Source organism: Blennius ocellaris (assembly GCF_963422515.1).
Source record: "Blennius ocellaris genome assembly, chromosome: 19".
Taxonomy (NCBI): Eukaryota; Metazoa; Chordata; class Actinopteri; order Blenniiformes; family Blenniidae; genus Blennius; species Blennius ocellaris.
In genome coordinates, this window is record NC_137668.1 from 20,001,336 (window position 1) to 20,017,529 (window position 16,194).

Here is a 16,194-nt window from a genome sequence, read left to right on the forward strand (position 1 = left end):
TGTGGTCATTAATGTGCCATTAAGAAATCACGTTCCTTTTATGCTTATGTCCTGTATAGAAATGTAAGAAATTAACCACAAAACAATTGTCTTGTACACAATAAGGAACTGCTACAAATTACGTCTTTATATGACAGTATTTTGGATGTTTTCCATTCATTGGGTATCTCAAGGTGCATCATAAAGTGTGGTCATAGAACATAATGAATCACAGTCAGTGTAAACATGGTCAAATGAATGACAATTTTTATTTTATTTTTATGAGTGAGTGATTTCTGATGCAGCCATTCCTCGGACATTTAAGTATTCGGATATAAACAACAAACAGTATTTTCGTGGTATTGTTATGTTTGAGAACCTGCTAAACCAGCACCGAGATTATCACCAGAAAGTAAACGATGCAGATATAAAATATTTCTTAATGTCGTGCGATATTCATCATATAGAAATGTACCGAGCTGAGGAAAAACGAACATCACTTTTAAATGCAAGTGAATTGTATATGTTGAAGTGAGCAGAGTGCTGCTGCGTCCTCCATTCAGCCGCGTGCACACGCTCACCGTGCGGGAATGTGCGCATGATAACAATTACTTAACGCGTTGCCACGTGAGTGACGCAACGTGAGCGCGCAGGAGCTCGAGAGACACTTTCTCCCTGCGAGCGTCAGACCCTCACTTGACACACCTGACGTCTCCACGCAGCACAGGTGAGACCAGCAGGAGGGAATAAAACCACAAACACACAGGTATGCCTGTTAATCTTTTTCTTTTAACTGTTGTCGCTATTTGTTATTTTTAACAGCAATATTTGTTTTAGTACTTTGTTATACTACTACTTTAATACCACAATAACAATTTATTCGAATCGTATTTCCATATTTCCTTTAACACGAACCTTAAAGCTTAAAGATTTTTGTGTTTTTGTCTAGCATGTGTGTGTGTAGTGTGTGTGTGTGAAGCTGTTAAGAGTAACCAGAGGAACTGGTGGGACAACTTGTCATGTTGTTCTATGAGACAAAAAGAAAACTCAGCAGCTCATAGATAAAAAGCAAAGTTTTCTTCCATGTCTGTTTCTTACAGAGGTGTCATGTTTTATTTTTTTTTACTTTTGTGCCGTTGAATGGAACAGTAACAGCTAGAATGTAAATCATGTCAGGTGTTCAGATGCTGCACCTTAATTCTCTTTGTTCGAAGACAAAGGGTTGGCCTTTGTTTGCAGTTGTACCTGGAAGCTGAAACTTTCATCACGTTGCTGCAAAACCATTCACACGAGATGGATGAATTTAGGTTTTTTTTCTCCCCCTGAGAAGCAGGAATCAACAGAACAACCAGCCCCAATCTGTGATTGTTTTTTTGGTGACTTTCTTTCTGGTGGTAGTATTTTTATTTTCCAACATTGTTCGGCTTCTCTGCAGGAGTCATGGCTGCCGTCTGTCTTCTCCTGCTGCTGCTGCCTCTGATCTCAGCCCAGACGTATCACTGGGGTCCCTGTCCTAGTCCACCAGTGCAGCCCGGCTTCAACCTGCAGCAGGTAACGCAATATACAAAGAAGTGTGTGAACCCGGCACCCAGTGAGCTCCCCAGGACGAATGGCTTGTTTCTGTCGACAGTACTTGGGCAGATGGTACGAGATTGAGAGGCTCCCCGCCTCCTTCGAGAGAGGAAAGTGCATCGAGGCAAACTATGCTGTCAGGAGTGACGGTACCATCCAAGTGCTGAACTCTGGATTCCAGTGAGTACTGACGGCCCATCGAGTCCCAGGAGAATATCTGGACTGGGAGTCATGACACTCAATAACATTTTTGTTATTGTCCACCCACTGTTGTCCACCCACTCAGTTTCTCCATGCACCGTTGTCACATAAACGGAAACACAAAACACTACAAAGATTTTCCATTTTCACTTGAAACGTTAAAACGAGGCCTGAATTGTTTCCCATCGTCTCACACAAACTTGTTCACACTCCTCCTCCTTGCTTCACCAGTCATTTCACATTTGTACATCAGTTTTAGTTTGAGGCAGGTAAACTTTGTCAATTTCCCTCTGAATGTCTGTAAATGTTGGTCATTTTAAGTCAGGATTACATTTTGGCATCTTTATAGAGGTCATAAAAATGTTTCAAATGAAAACTACAGTATTTGCTGCCTGGTCATAGTAGAATAGAAGCATTGTTTATTTTTAGAAAACACATTAACTGGATTTTCTTGGACTCATTATGATGGGTTTAACCTTCAAACCTGTTTTCAGTTTGTATTGTTTAATTTCAAATTGAAGTTGAGTGGATTTTGTTTTCTTGCATAATTTACTCAATAAAACATTGACTGGGAAATACTATGAGCCATTTTACCGTATCAGCATTTGTTAGTATGAATAACTGGCTGAATAAAATGCACATTATTTTAAATTATATTTCTCTGGGTTTATTTGATTCCTCAGCAAAGACAAGGTGCGGACAGCAGAGGGCACAGCGATAGTTCTTGACCCACGAGAAGCAGCCAAACTTGGAGTCGGCTTTTCATATTGTAAGTATAATGTTGTGTTTCTTTGTCACATTTAGCAGAACTGCGATCTTCGCTGAACTTGTCTGAAATCATCCTGTTTAAGCGCAGCACATATCTTCAGACTGACGATATCGGCTGATGCGTGACACAGTAGCCTCAGTTTATTTGTAAGGCCAGCGACAATGAGTCTGTCTGTCAGTGAAAGCCGTCCTTTATCATTCATGTTCATCGCACGGTGTCTCCAAACATGTTTTTCTTACCGAAGCTGGGAAATAGAATCACAGGGCCAGATGACGAGGTTGTCTTATGGTCAACATCCTGTAGCATCAGTATGCAGATGACGCCTGCATTTATTGGAGTGCCTGTAGATAAGAGTTCAAATGAGACGTCGCTGAACAAATAATTTCCACATTTTTTTCTATTGAGAACACAAAATGCAACGATTTCAAGGATTTCTTGTGTGCTTCAGAATTGATTTTAAGGCTCTTTTACTGGCTTCAAAAGCTCATATCTCACTCTTACCCATTTGTCAGATTTACTTTTATTATATGAACCCAATAGAGTCCTTGTTTGTTTTTTGGCGTGGCCTTTTATTCATCCAAAATCAGCATAAAACTGGCATAAAAGGTGGACTATATGGAATTTCTTAATAATTTTGTCATTTTATTGTAGTTACCGAGAATTTTTATTTGGGGGTTTTTTCTCGCAACCATATTTCTTTTTCTAATTTATGATCGATTCCTATTATTTCAGAACACTCATTCACCTCATTGTTGACTGATTTAAAATGTTCTATTTATCCTTCCTGTGATATTTCCACATTAATAATGGCATTTCTTCACTTTGTGATTATGTGTGTCCATAGGCTTTGTCGTTTTTATTGTGACTAACACCGTTTTCCATTCGGTTCTCATGAAAAGTGCTTGATAAATCAGGTTTAATCAATTCGTTGATATGCAGCCGCATTTTCAATCATCAACTTCCCAGTGCCTCCACTGTTCAAACTCTGCCTCTGACATTGTCGTCGTCTTCTTTTTCTTGTTGCTCCCAGTTGCCCCGTACGGCACGTACTGGGTGCTGACCACCGACTACACCAGCATGAGCGTGGTCTACTCCTGCACCGACGTTCTCCGCCTGTTCCACATCGACTACGCTTGGATTCTCGGACGCTCGCGCTTTCTACCTCAGGAGACGGTGCGACACGCCAAGGAGCTGCTGGTGAAAGAAGGAATCGACATTTTCCGGATGAAGGCTACGGACCAGACAGGCTGCAAAGACAACTAGAAATACGTCAGGTCGTTCAGTCGTCCTGCTCTCAGACCACTTTATCCTGTTCCTGCCTCTGAAATAATGCCGTGTAATAGAAATGTATTATTTTTCACCAATTTTTTTAGCATTCAGATGATCAACATTTCATTATTCTGATCAAAGCCTGCACTATTACATATAAGCAACAAAATCCTATGTATAACCTTTTAAATTTGCAATATTGCAATATTAAGTAATGAAGTCTGTAAAGCATCAACAAGCAAATCTAATAGTTTAATTAAAAATGACTTACTCCAATCAATAGCACTGTTTTGTTCTGGAATAAAAAACAAACTTTTCTGTAATGACTTTTATGTATATTAAATATTTGTAAAAGAAAAAGGTTTTGGTTGCTTTTTCATTCTTTCAACAGCGGAGCTATAATATAGAAGCTGGGAGGTCATAAGTTAAAGCAAAAGTAAAGCAGGTGATCATATTCACAATTGTGGCAAACGTGCTGACGAAGATGATGAACACATGATTAATCTGTCATTTCTTGATAGATTTATCCAACTCAAGAGGGACAGTTTGAAAAGATGAAAAAGCTAACTATCTCAAAATAAATGTGCAGATGTGGGGAAATTGTGGCAGCGCTGTAAATTAATTGTGTGCATCACATATATGTACACTGCCTGCTTCAGTTTAACTTAGTTTGTTGTTTGGACTCATTACTCATTATGTAGAAACTCCCTGTGGAACAGTAATTATCTGTAATGTTTTTGCTCTTCATACAAATCCATGTATGGATCCTAAAGCTCCAGGTTTCATTAAATACAAACACTTGACGCTACTTCATCATCAGGACAGATGATGAGTTCAGGTTTTGTCCAGTCGACAAAAAAAAATCAATCTCACAAATTGAGTTTGCTGCTAAAATCAGTGCAGCTGTACAGATCATCTAATGTTACACCAGTTGGAAATATCTGGAGAAAAAGAAAAAGAAATGAGCCACTTTTGGTAAATACTCGACAGTGTAATGTGGGTGAGACTTCAGTGTGTGTGTGTGAGAGAGAGAGAGCGAGTCGGAGGTCGTCCGGCTCTTCCTCTGCTGAGCCCCCATCACACCACAGACCACAGCCGACCAGCACAGGAACAGCAGCGTCGCTCTGCACGGCTTCACAAACCCTCCACAGGTAAACATCTGCAAGATTCTCTCAAAAAGCACAATATTGCCATCATTGTCACCCTGCGACTGTTTTGGTCTGTGATCCAGATAAACTAAAAGCTGACGGACGTTTGTTTAATTAGGACCGAAGGATGAAGCTGCTGGTGTGGCTCGGCGTTCTCCTCTGCGTCTTCGCCTCTAATCTGAGCGGTGAGTTTCTCCAATTCGATCTCTGAATTAGAACTCATTTTGTTTTACTGAAATACCTGTACTTTTCCTTTGAAAACACAGTTGGGTGAACTTGTAAGATAAAGATTGAGTCATGTGCATGTAGAAAATTGTTTTCTCTCAGTGCATCGTGTGAAGTGACAGTGCTGCATCTACAGGGACGTATTTGTTTTTGTGTACAAAGACGAGTCTGTTCGGGTGTCTGCAATGAAATCCGCCTGTGTGTGTGTGTGTGTGTGTGTGTGTGTGTGTGTGTGTGTGTGTGTGTGTGTGTGTGTGTGTGTGTGTGCGTGCAAAAAGGGTCAGCAATAATATTTGAGGAGGAAGCAGGTATCCTTACAGTCCACTGGGAAAAAGCTCACTTTCCACTCTCCCGTCCCTGAATCCCGTCTTTGTGTACAGACAGCTAAGGAATGCTGCTTGGGAATGTTAACTTTTTCTCCCCCTCTCCTCCTCCTCCTCTCTTTCTCCACCTCACAGAGGCCAGAGTCATCCCCGAAGGAGGTACCGTGTCACACACACAGCACTAAACGTCTCCTTATAATCCACGTCCATACAAACAGACAGATTACATCTTAACTAATGCTCTTTACCTGTTGGCATCTGAATTACTAATGGGGGAAGTAGTCATAAAAGCAATTAAATGTATTTAATTTCAGGCCTGTGGGATAGCGTGATAGCACCTTTAAATAGAAACTGAATTAGTTTTATTGGTAAAAGCAAAGAAGTACTACTGTTTGCCCCCCCCCCCCCCCCAAAAAAAAATATATAACTGCTTAGAAATAACAATTACATTCATTGAGAATCTTTCGTCTTCTTTGTCTGCATAGTTGGACCTTCTGGCTGGCCAGCTTTAACCCACACCTCCGGCCTCAAAACAAACTTGCATTATACAGAGAACTCTTCTCAGGGATTCAAAATGGAAAGAAAATATGTGTTGTTTGTTTTTAGCCAGACTTGTTTGTTTGACAATTAATAAAACATTGTTGATGTTAGGATCAACTGCAGTACTGAATGCCCCCAAGTGCTTCATATTTCAATACCAAGTTTTGATTAATTAATGAACCTTTTAGTGACCACATTTGATAGCTTCTGCATTTTTTTTACGTTTTCTTCTTGACTAACAATGACAAATTGAAGGAAATACCAGAATATAGCAAAAAATGTTGTGCTAATAATAGATTGATGTTTTTTTATTGTATAAACACAACACTGTTCTCTGCTATTTGATAAAATGTAAACTGTGCAGCTTAATAAATGAAATCCTTTTACCATTCATGGTGTTCACTCACAAAACGATCCTCGTGATTTGATGAGATAATCCAATCACTCATACATTTTTAACAATCCTCCAGGTTGTTGGGGTTTTTTCTTTGACAACATTGTAAGCACATTCCTCAAGTGTCCTAACAGACAAAGAGTTATAATCCTGTGCAGTATCTCACTGTAAAGACATGGAGAAAAACTAGTTTTTTTTCTACACAAGATAAAGTCAAACATGTCTCTTGTTAGAGAAGCTGCATTCGATCTCATGTGGAGATTCATGACGTATTGACACTGTTCCCTTTCAAAATGGAAAGAAATATGTGTTGTTTGTTTTTAGCCAGACTTGTTTGTTTAACAATTAATAAAACATTGTTGATGTTAGGATCAACTGCAGTACTGAATGCCCCCAAGTGCTTCATGTTTCAATACCAAGTTTTGATTAATTAATGAATCATAAATCCTCATAAATCCTCTCCTTAGACTATTACGGTGTGTGTAAATTTTACATTTTAACCCAAAAATGTTGATGAAGTATATTCCTTCATGACTTTGAAATAATCTTAACGATTCAGCATTACGCAAATTCTACAATAAAATCTCGTGTGACGTCTCTGCCAACCGAGTCACAGGCAACATTATCACTGCTCATTATTCCATTGGCTTACTACTATTAATGCTCCAAATGTCATCCTCTCCCTGTCTGCTTTGTGTTTTTTAGTTCCCTACGATGAGCCTCCAGCTGTTCCCTACTGGCCCTACTCCACCTCCGACTTCTGGAACTACGTTGAATATTTCAGGTCCATTGGAGCCTACAACCAAATCAACGAGATGGCGCGGGCCTTCTTTGCCCACCAGCACCTGGGAGACACCCTGGGCTACGAGACCAACGCAGGACATGAACACTGAAGGGGTCATTGAAGTAGAAGGACAAAACAGGAAATGGGATCATCTAAGTCAATAAAAAAAAAAAAAGCAATGCATTTAATTACTTTTATTGAAGGGACAGATTATGAAGGAAATGAGGTGAATAAGAGGAAGTGCATACAGAGGTCTTTCTCAAAGGTTGTAGCACAGTCTATGTACTTATAGAAAATACAGTTAGCACAAATAGTCTTGTAGCATTTTGTAATATCTTCACATAAAGGACCATGAATAAATATAACATTTCTGAAAATCTAAGGTCTTGGGTTTTTTATGACATGGATGGATGGGTGCATTTTTGTTAAATGTACTTTCCTTACTTTACTCTCTCAATTTAAACCACTTTTTAAAAATTCGTTTTTAAACAAGTACACAAGAACAATAGATAGTGAATGAATGCATGATTTCATCTGACACCGTGTATATACAAATTAAAGATGACAACAGAGAAGGCAAGACACAAGCAAATCCGATACATTTGAAAAAAACAAATGCTTCTCCTTCGTACCTAAACTTTTGTAATGTGAATAAATTATTGAAACAGATTTTCTCAGCAATGCCCTGCTAACCCTCATTTTCTGGATTTCCATCCTCTACCTATTATTAGTGTGGAAATATAAAACAGAAACAAATGAGACGAAACTAAGTTAAGACACTGCGAATGGTTGGAAACCTTTGAACCACAATATTCCCAAACGGAACTGTGAATAGTGGAAAAACTCACAATAATAAATAAACTAAGAGAATATATATTTTGGAGTAATAATAAACTAATAATTCTGGGGAGGGCAATACGATAACTCAAGAACAGAGCGGAACCATTGCCGGAGAAGCCGGAACGGGAGTAGATTCGTGTTGCACACAGTTATTTTGTTTACCTCCGGCTGGTTCGACCGGTTAGCATCGAGCCGAAAGCTGGAACATCCTGAAAACACGAAACACTGCTGAATTATCACTGCTACGAAATGAAACCCGCCGTGGACGAGATGTTCCCGGAGGGAGCTGGCCCGTACGTGGATCTGGACGAGGTTGGTGGAGACATTTAAAAGCGGAAGTACAAATGTCGTGATGTTAACTAGCTTGCTATCGGCTAACGCTGAAGAGCGTGTAAACAAAGCTTTGAAGAAACAAAAAAAAAATATTCATTTGACTAGATTGATATGTTCAAACTACCAGTAGTTGCCTTTTTTTTATCATGAAGGCACCCCTCAACCAATCCAATATTTAACACGCATTCGTGCTGTTTATAGGCAGACAATCCACTGTCTGCTGTCATTGTTAAGCTTCCCAAGCTGTTTAATTCACAATCATTTGTTAATATTGATCTAAGAACCATTTTAACAAGAAAACGCCAAATCATGTCTCATAGCCGCTGTCTTGACATCAACAAATAATCCTCAAGCTTCTGCGGAGAACTGAGACATTTCACTGCTGTAAAGCTGATGCCATTATTGTCAGTGGTCACACATGCAGTCATCACTGCTCACAGTTTTGCAGACCTTGCTTCGAATAAGCTGCTGCATGATCTGAAATGTCCCCTCTGTGGGAATAATATGTAATCACTTTATGACTTGGTTACAACTCTATGTGTATTGGTGGAGACAACATAAATTAATATAGAAACAAAAATACTTTTTTGTTAACTGATAAACAGCTTGAGTATAACAATGGTCTGATATCAATATCATACTTGATGTGCATGCATGATTGTGATTATCTTCTATCTTGAACCCAATCAGACTTCAAGTACAAGAGCATGTCCGCTCCAATAAACACATAGATTAAACCAGGTACTCTGTCAAGTTAACAAAATGCAATCATTTGTCGTTTTTTTCTATATAGTGGGAGTTCACACATTTGCTATCATATGATGTTGATAACACAGTTAGTGTTAGCACACACAGTTTGCCTGATAAATATTTATTTTCTTTCTTTTAATACCTTATCCTGATTTGTTATTTGTCTCAAATAACCTTACTGTGGTCATGTTCATGCTGTAAGTCGGATTGTACCGCTGTGTGTTGACAGGCAGGGGGCAGCAGCGGCCTGCTGATGGACCTGGCCGCCAATGAAAAAGCAGTTCACTCAGATTTCTTTAATGGTAAGACACAGATTTTTGCATATTCAAGTAGGCACACTTGCACATGCTATGGAGGAGTGTGTGTTCATTGCCTCAGGCGTCAGGCATCTGTTCTTTAAACGTGACTTCAAAAATAAAGAAAAAAGCATGTAGAGTTGAAGTGAAAACTGGCAAGAAAATTCTTAGATAATTGTCTCATGACTCTGACATATAAGGCCAATTAGGATGGTGAATTGCTCCACAAGAAGGAGCAAAAAGATACTCATTGGTCCATTTAATGGTCACATTTGGTGGAAGAGATGGAGCTGAGTATATAAAAGCCCTCGAGTGTCCTCGGGCTGTAAGTTTGGGACGTTAAAGAAAGGCAGACATTACAGTTGGGTTCTGTGTGGCTGCATTAATGTAGATTTGAGGATTTTATAATACATGTCTTTATTTATGCAATAAGAAGGTAGTGGTTAATATTAATGTGATGTTTCTCACCACTTCAACACATAGCTCTGACATCTTTCCTCTCCAGCACACTTGTTTTAAATCAATTCTTAGTTATCAGGCTTCTGCAGAGCTTCACGGTTCATTTGAAACGCATGCAGGGACACGTCTGAAACATGCAGGGGGATGGATTTAGGGATTAGCAGCCACCTGGTGAACATACTAAGATGTTTGTAAGGACCACTTCTTTCTAAAACTTGAAGAGGTAAATCAAAGTACAACGCTGAGGATTTCCAGCTCATGTTGGTGCAGGAATCTGCAGCTGTAAGATGCGTTAATTTGATCTGCCTGAGCGGCTACTGAGGAGAATGCAGATTATTGACAGTTTCTCCTTTACTACAGTCATTTCTCACATTAACCTGAGAGGCTCTCCACGTCTTCCCCGTAAATACCCGTTTACACGCGGGTACGTGTAAAACACAGGCAGAAGATGCACTAAAAACACCCAGCTAATCGCTTTTCCGTCTTGCAGCGCTGGCTCTCGGCAGAACACTTGGAGCTCAGCAGCACATGACCTAGAAAGAAAAGAGCTGATTGTTAAAAAGATGGAGAGAAGTGTGGGGGGGGTAAAATGAGAGCAGAGGAGGACGGTAAAATGAGTTTATAGCTGCTGTCAGACTGAAACTCAGCGGGATACCTCGCCAGTCAGCTGCTTTAAAACCCACACACACACATACACACACATACACACACACGGCAGTCCTTTAGATCACTGAGGTTGTTAAGCCTGCTCAAACTGAGTCCCCTCCAGCTAATAATGTGTGCTCTCTAAGTATTGTGATACTCTGCTCAGAAGTAGACACGGGTGATGGTTACACCTCAAAAAAAAAAAAAAAAAGTGACACATCTTCACGACTCATAACAGGAGTTACGAATGTTTGAAAATGTCTCATTTTGATGGACCGGTCTCAAGTATTAGGATGTACAAGCTACCACCTGAGACACGAGGCAAAAACTCTCAATGCTGAAGCGACTTCAGGAAATGGACCCATCCATTCAAAGTTACTTGTTTTGTTAGCACATATGACTGCACATGCTAACACACACATCGCATTAGAAGCAGAGAATCAGCAGAAAATATTCAGATGAGCGAGTGCATTGAGATCTAGTGCAAAGCTGATGTAAGCTTGAGTTAACATAACTATTACTGCAAAAACTTGTTTTGTAATCGTCAGTTGTATTATTTTCTCCATGGAGCAACTCTCAATTTTAGGCTTGATTGCTGGTAAAACAGTTGCAGGCATCCAAAAGGTCAGTGATTAAGAGTTCAGTCCTGCAGTGTTCAGGTGACATACCCCAGATTTGATTCCAGTGACGCTGCCCTTTAAAGAGGGTTTGTAGCCATGATGGTTTAAGGTCAACTCAACAGTGTGAAACATTGTGAAGTTCAACCAAAGTTTGAGTACAGGATTTATGTGACGAGTTTGTCATGCCATGAAAATAACGAGGAAATTTGAAAATGATCTGCACAAAAATATATGGTGTTCCTTGCAAGTCGTTTCTCTGTCAGTTAGATGGAAAAAAAACCCCACAGCTTTTACCTTCAGTAGAGTGGAAACAGATCTTATGAGGTCATTGTTGTGATGGGAATGTCAGATTAGTCAAGTCTAAATACTTGAGTTGAGTTGAAATCTTTGAATTTATCGTAAATCCAAAAACTACATTGCAGAAATGAGGGATAAGGAGTCGTATCCCTTCATGCTCGAGTGGCTTTAATGTTTTACTCTTACATTTAAATGTGAAAATATCTCCGTGCAGCTAAAGGGCAAACTGTCGCTCTTTACAGAAAACGCGGTAATGTCTTGTCCAGGCAAATCAAACGCTACGTTTGTGCAAACTGCTCTGAAAAGTCATGCGTGGACTTTGGATACGTGAACAAATTGACATGACGGAGTGTAAAAGCAGGTCTGTTGTTCGAGGGGTTGCAGAAGAGTTTACATTCATTAGGACTATGCCAACAGTGACTTGGTTCAGATATGGCGTAATACATGCAGACAGTTTGAAAGGTCAGTGTGCAGTTTGTGTCAACTCACAGGTTCTCATGTGAGGACGACAGCTGTGAACGTGGCGTAAATGAGCGGAGGAAGATTCGGTTGGCCGGGGTTATGTAACTGGATTGCATCAGCGACCAAAGAAAGCAGCGGGGGGGTAATCCAGGATGGGTAAACTTTTAATAAACCAAACGGTCGAGATTTGAGAGCGCAACCCAACTGTAATGGAGTTAACTCTGTGGAGATTGTGTGACATCACTGTTTTTTTTTATTTCTGGATATTCGTTTGCTCTATCTCAGATACACAATATCCCATCTTGACTATATAAACTGCCTGAAACTGAGTAAAGTAAATTTTTTTTATGTGGTTTCTCTTTGTGTTCAAATGTCGACTTCAAAATTTGTAGTGTTTACATTTATTATTTTACATATGTAATCGCTACATCCAACATAAACTCACTCAGGCCCCGTTTGCACAAGGTTTCAAGTGAAAACACATCGTTTTCGTGTTTTCTTTGTGGAAAGGTTTTGCGTTTTCACTGCAACGTTTGGCAGAAAAGCTGAAACGATGTAGTATTAAAGTTGTGTCACTCCAAGGGGGTTTTATTTGTTTTTGAAATGAAACCACATGCACGTGTACATAGAACAATACGCTATGAGCATGCGCTTCACGAAAGTTGTGCTACCCTTTTGTTTACATAGCGACAGAGTTGGAGCGTTTTCGTAAAGTTCCTCCCTGAGAGCTGTATTCAGAAAGTTACGCAATGAAAGTGTTTCCATTTTCACCGGAAAATCTCCTGTAAATTGGGCCTCAAACTTGAGGTAACATATCATTTAGGCTTTTTTTGTAAAGTGTTTCGTCTCGACTAATGCAAAAGCAACACCTCGTGAACCGAGAGTGCCCTGGCTGTGTGCCGGATCTGCCGGGTGACTCCCGCTGGGCAGTCGTGGTGGTACGCAGCGAAACCCCAAGCGGGCTGCATCGTTTTAACCCGCTAAATATCCCCATTAAATCCGCCAACTCCGCAAACGTGTGGAGTTGTGCTCACCACATGCGGCTTCAAACTAGAAGTGGCTCCAAATCCCCCCTGACCAGTCGGGCACTGGTGGAATTGAAACGAGGCGTTTGCTGATCGCCAGTCAAACACACACTGACTCGTTTAGAAAAGGATGTGCTCGGTGTCGGGGCGTGTTTAAAAAAATAAATAAATAAATAAATGTCTCGGAGCAAGGGGCGCGAACAAAAACTCTCGTAAAAGTCTTCTAATAAAGCCGCCTGTAGCCAAACAGTCATCTGTGGCGGCTGAGCGTGAGGAAGAGGAGAAGCGGCAGCGTCCTTTCATGTCGGCAACCACCTGCAGGGTTGACTGTTTGCATTATTGATTCGCCGGTGAATAATAGTCACATTTATTAGATAGATGAGTTTGCTTATGAAAAGATTAGGGAATGCCTCTTTTAGTGTACCTGAACCAAGGCTTTTCAAAATGTGACCGAATGAATCGGTCTTTAATACATTTAAACAAAGCAAAAAAAAAACTAAAAATAACGCCACGGTTTTCTTTTCTTTTTTTTTTCTCTTCAAAAAATCGACTCGATGAGTCACTGCAGACGAGAGAGTCTGTAATTGTCGTGTTTGAGTGAGCAGATGAGCAAAAGAGGGGAAAAACAAAGCGCCTGGTATTCTAGTATCATCATTATCTTTTGTGTGACAACTGTTCCTTGTCTTGAATGCCAGAATACGTAGGAGGTACATATGCACTTTCTGGGTGTTTTGGCGACATCCAAAGAACAAAGTTTAAAAAAAAAAAAAAAAAAAAAAAGAAGGGGGTTGCAATTGTGGATGAAAGCACCCACACGTTGGTATATGCTACATGAGGTTTTCACTCATCTAAAGTGAGTCGTGCAAACAGTCCTTATATGCAGAACAATTAGCAGGTGACTGGAAAACCGCCACATTTATTTTCAAGCCATTGTTTACGTTCTTTCTTTTCGTGTTCTTTCTCGCCGCAGACTTTGAAGATCTGTTCGACGATGACGACCTGCAGTGACGACGGACCTCCGAAGACCCACGGACATCTGTGAACGTGTACATAAAAAAGAAAAATGGGCTTATTCCCCCAGTTTTTTTTTTGTACAGCCTCTCTTGTATAAGCCCCTCAGCACCACACCGAAATAAAGTCTCTTTGTTTTTACGGAAACCAGCAAAACGAACCAGGTGTCTGTGAATTCTGTGGATCCCTCACATTCCAGCTTTGGAGAAAATTATGAGTATGGTTTTGGCGGCGTCGTGTTCGAATCTGCTCGCGGCCGGATTGCAGGTTTTTGGGCTCTGCGAAACACCTGTTTTAGCATACGTAATTATATACAGCATACAGTGTTAACATGACCACTAAATGGTCACCTGGGGCAGGATGGGACAGGAAAGAGCCTAAAAAAAACAAAAACGTGTGGAAATCCTAAATAAGCTGAAGAAGCGGAGTGTTTGGATGCAGATGTTTAAAAACTCAATCTGCAATAAATGGCGGATTTTGGAGCTTGGCTGGAAGATTTGTGTCCCATTCATCTTCAGGGGTAAATCTTCTGTCAGTTGCAAATGCTAATGTTCTTTACTGTTGACTCTTGTTTGGTGGATTACATGACTCAAGTCTGAAAGACGTATTAGAAATAGAACTATTTCTGGCAGTATATGGAAAGCCTATAAAAAAATACACGACAGCCACGATGCCTCTACCTCATGGTAGTTGCCACACCACCCCCATATTCTGAGGTATTCTAATCTAAGGTGTTACTGCGTCAGTGCGGCAATCACTAAAGGCATTCTTTGTATCTTCTCCACACTTTGACCGTACATTCCAAGACTTATAAGTAGAATCTGCTGAACGTGGCGTTCCTCCACATACAAGAGGTGTCTGTTCCGGACTGTCGGGGCAGAAATGATCACACAAATCTGTAGAAGACTGCCTTTGGTTCCTACGTTGGTGACATGTCCCACTTACATCAAACCTGAAGCAGTTCATTTTTGCATAACACCTCTCCAGATCAATCGCAGAAACCTGCTGACACCCATCATAAGATAGAGTAGAACTGTTTTTTGGTGTTTCACACATTTAATGGTCATTGTTCCGCACTCTGTGTTGAAGTGGTTTGCTCTCTTGCCTTACCATAATGTAGATGATAATACTAGAATAACCCCGATTTGAATCCTGGCCTTTTGAGTGCTCTCTGTGGGTGGCTTTTCTCTCCATACTCCCACAGTCCAGAAACACTCAAACTTGCCCGTAGATCGCAGTGAGTGTCTGTTTTTTTTTTGTGGTTGTTTTTTTTTTTTTTTTCTGTATTTGCCCTGTGTCCAGTCCACCATATACCATGACTTCGCCTGTAGTCAGTTGGGGCTGACACCAGCGTCCCACGACTTCAACTTGAATAATTTGTTGAACATCGATAAATGCACTATGAGCTCTGAACACTTATGAAACACAGTTGATCTGTGCATAAAGCCGAGAGCTGTCTTTATGTTAAACATGCTACCAATGCTACAAAATGAAACCAAAACTCAGCTGAAAGTCTTTTTTGTGATTGTTGTTCTTTCAGCTTATATCGAGACCTTTATGTCAAGTTTATAAACCGTGACCCGCGTTATCCAGACTTGAAAGGTTGCCATCTGTATGTCCTGGGTACAGTTTACCCACTACTTCCATGTGGTTAATAAAGCCATGCAACTGCTGTCAGATCACATGCAATGTATTTTCATGCCAAGCATGACGCCTCAGTCGATTTGAGCTCAGAGGAAACATTGTTTGAAATACACTTAGTGCTTTCACTGGAGTTTAGGAGGGACTGAACATTTAAGAGTTGTTCATGCTTTTCATACTGCAGCTGTTTCCCCCAAAAAGGAAATGTTCTCCCTCTGAACCACTATTGTCCACAAATGTGTGATTTAGTCTTGGTTTATTATTTTTTGATGCACAAAAAACAAACAAACCACAAGACAATTCTCCAAACCAAAAAAAATCAACTCTGTGTGTGTGTGTGTGTGTGTGTGTGTGTGTGTGTGTGTGTGTGTGTGTGTGTGTGTGTGTGTGTGTGTGTGTGTGTGTGTGTGTGTGTGTGTGTGTGTGTGTGTGTTGTGAGGCTGGCATGCCCGAACACAGTTAAACTAAGGGGGAAACTGTAGATTATCAAATTCCTCATGTGTAGACCAGCTGTGCCTCTTTGTGTGTGTGTGTTTTAACGTTTAGACAGAAGCTGCGGTTTGGACCGCGCAAAGAAACGCTTATGTGGCACCTTTATAAAATTTTTTTTA

General features: G+C 40.4%; 3 protein-coding genes across 3 annotated transcripts; all 3 read left to right on the forward strand.

Moving 5' to 3' along the window:
* Positions 1–1,419: 1,419 nt before the first annotated feature.
* Positions 1,420–4,020, forward strand: apodb (apolipoprotein Db; the record flags this gene model as incomplete). Its single annotated transcript, XM_080514707.1, has 4 exons — positions 1,420–1,530; positions 1,610–1,731; positions 2,436–2,521; positions 3,552–4,020. The coding sequence occupies 4 exons, from the start codon at positions 1,420–1,422 to the stop codon at positions 3,782–3,784; spliced, it is 552 nt and encodes a 183-aa protein (XP_080370833.1). The 3' UTR covers positions 3,785–4,020.
* Positions 4,021–4,813: 793 nt separating this feature from the next.
* Positions 4,814–7,581, forward strand: otos (otospiralin). The gene is made up of 4 exons (XM_080515398.1): positions 4,814–4,941; positions 5,057–5,123; positions 5,622–5,645; positions 7,126–7,581. The coding sequence occupies exons 2-4, from the start codon at positions 5,066–5,068 to the stop codon at positions 7,311–7,313; spliced, it is 270 nt and encodes an 89-aa protein (XP_080371524.1). The 5' UTR covers positions 4,814–4,941; positions 5,057–5,065; the 3' UTR covers positions 7,314–7,581.
* Positions 7,582–8,212: 631 nt separating this feature from the next.
* Positions 8,213–14,102, forward strand: cops9 (COP9 signalosome subunit 9). Its single transcript, XM_080515319.1, has 3 exons — positions 8,213–8,356; positions 9,357–9,429; positions 13,902–14,102. The coding sequence occupies exons 1-3, from the start codon at positions 8,294–8,296 to the stop codon at positions 13,937–13,939; spliced, it is 174 nt and encodes a 57-aa protein (XP_080371445.1). The 5' UTR covers positions 8,213–8,293; the 3' UTR covers positions 13,940–14,102.
* Positions 14,103–16,194: the final 2,092 nt, after the last annotated feature.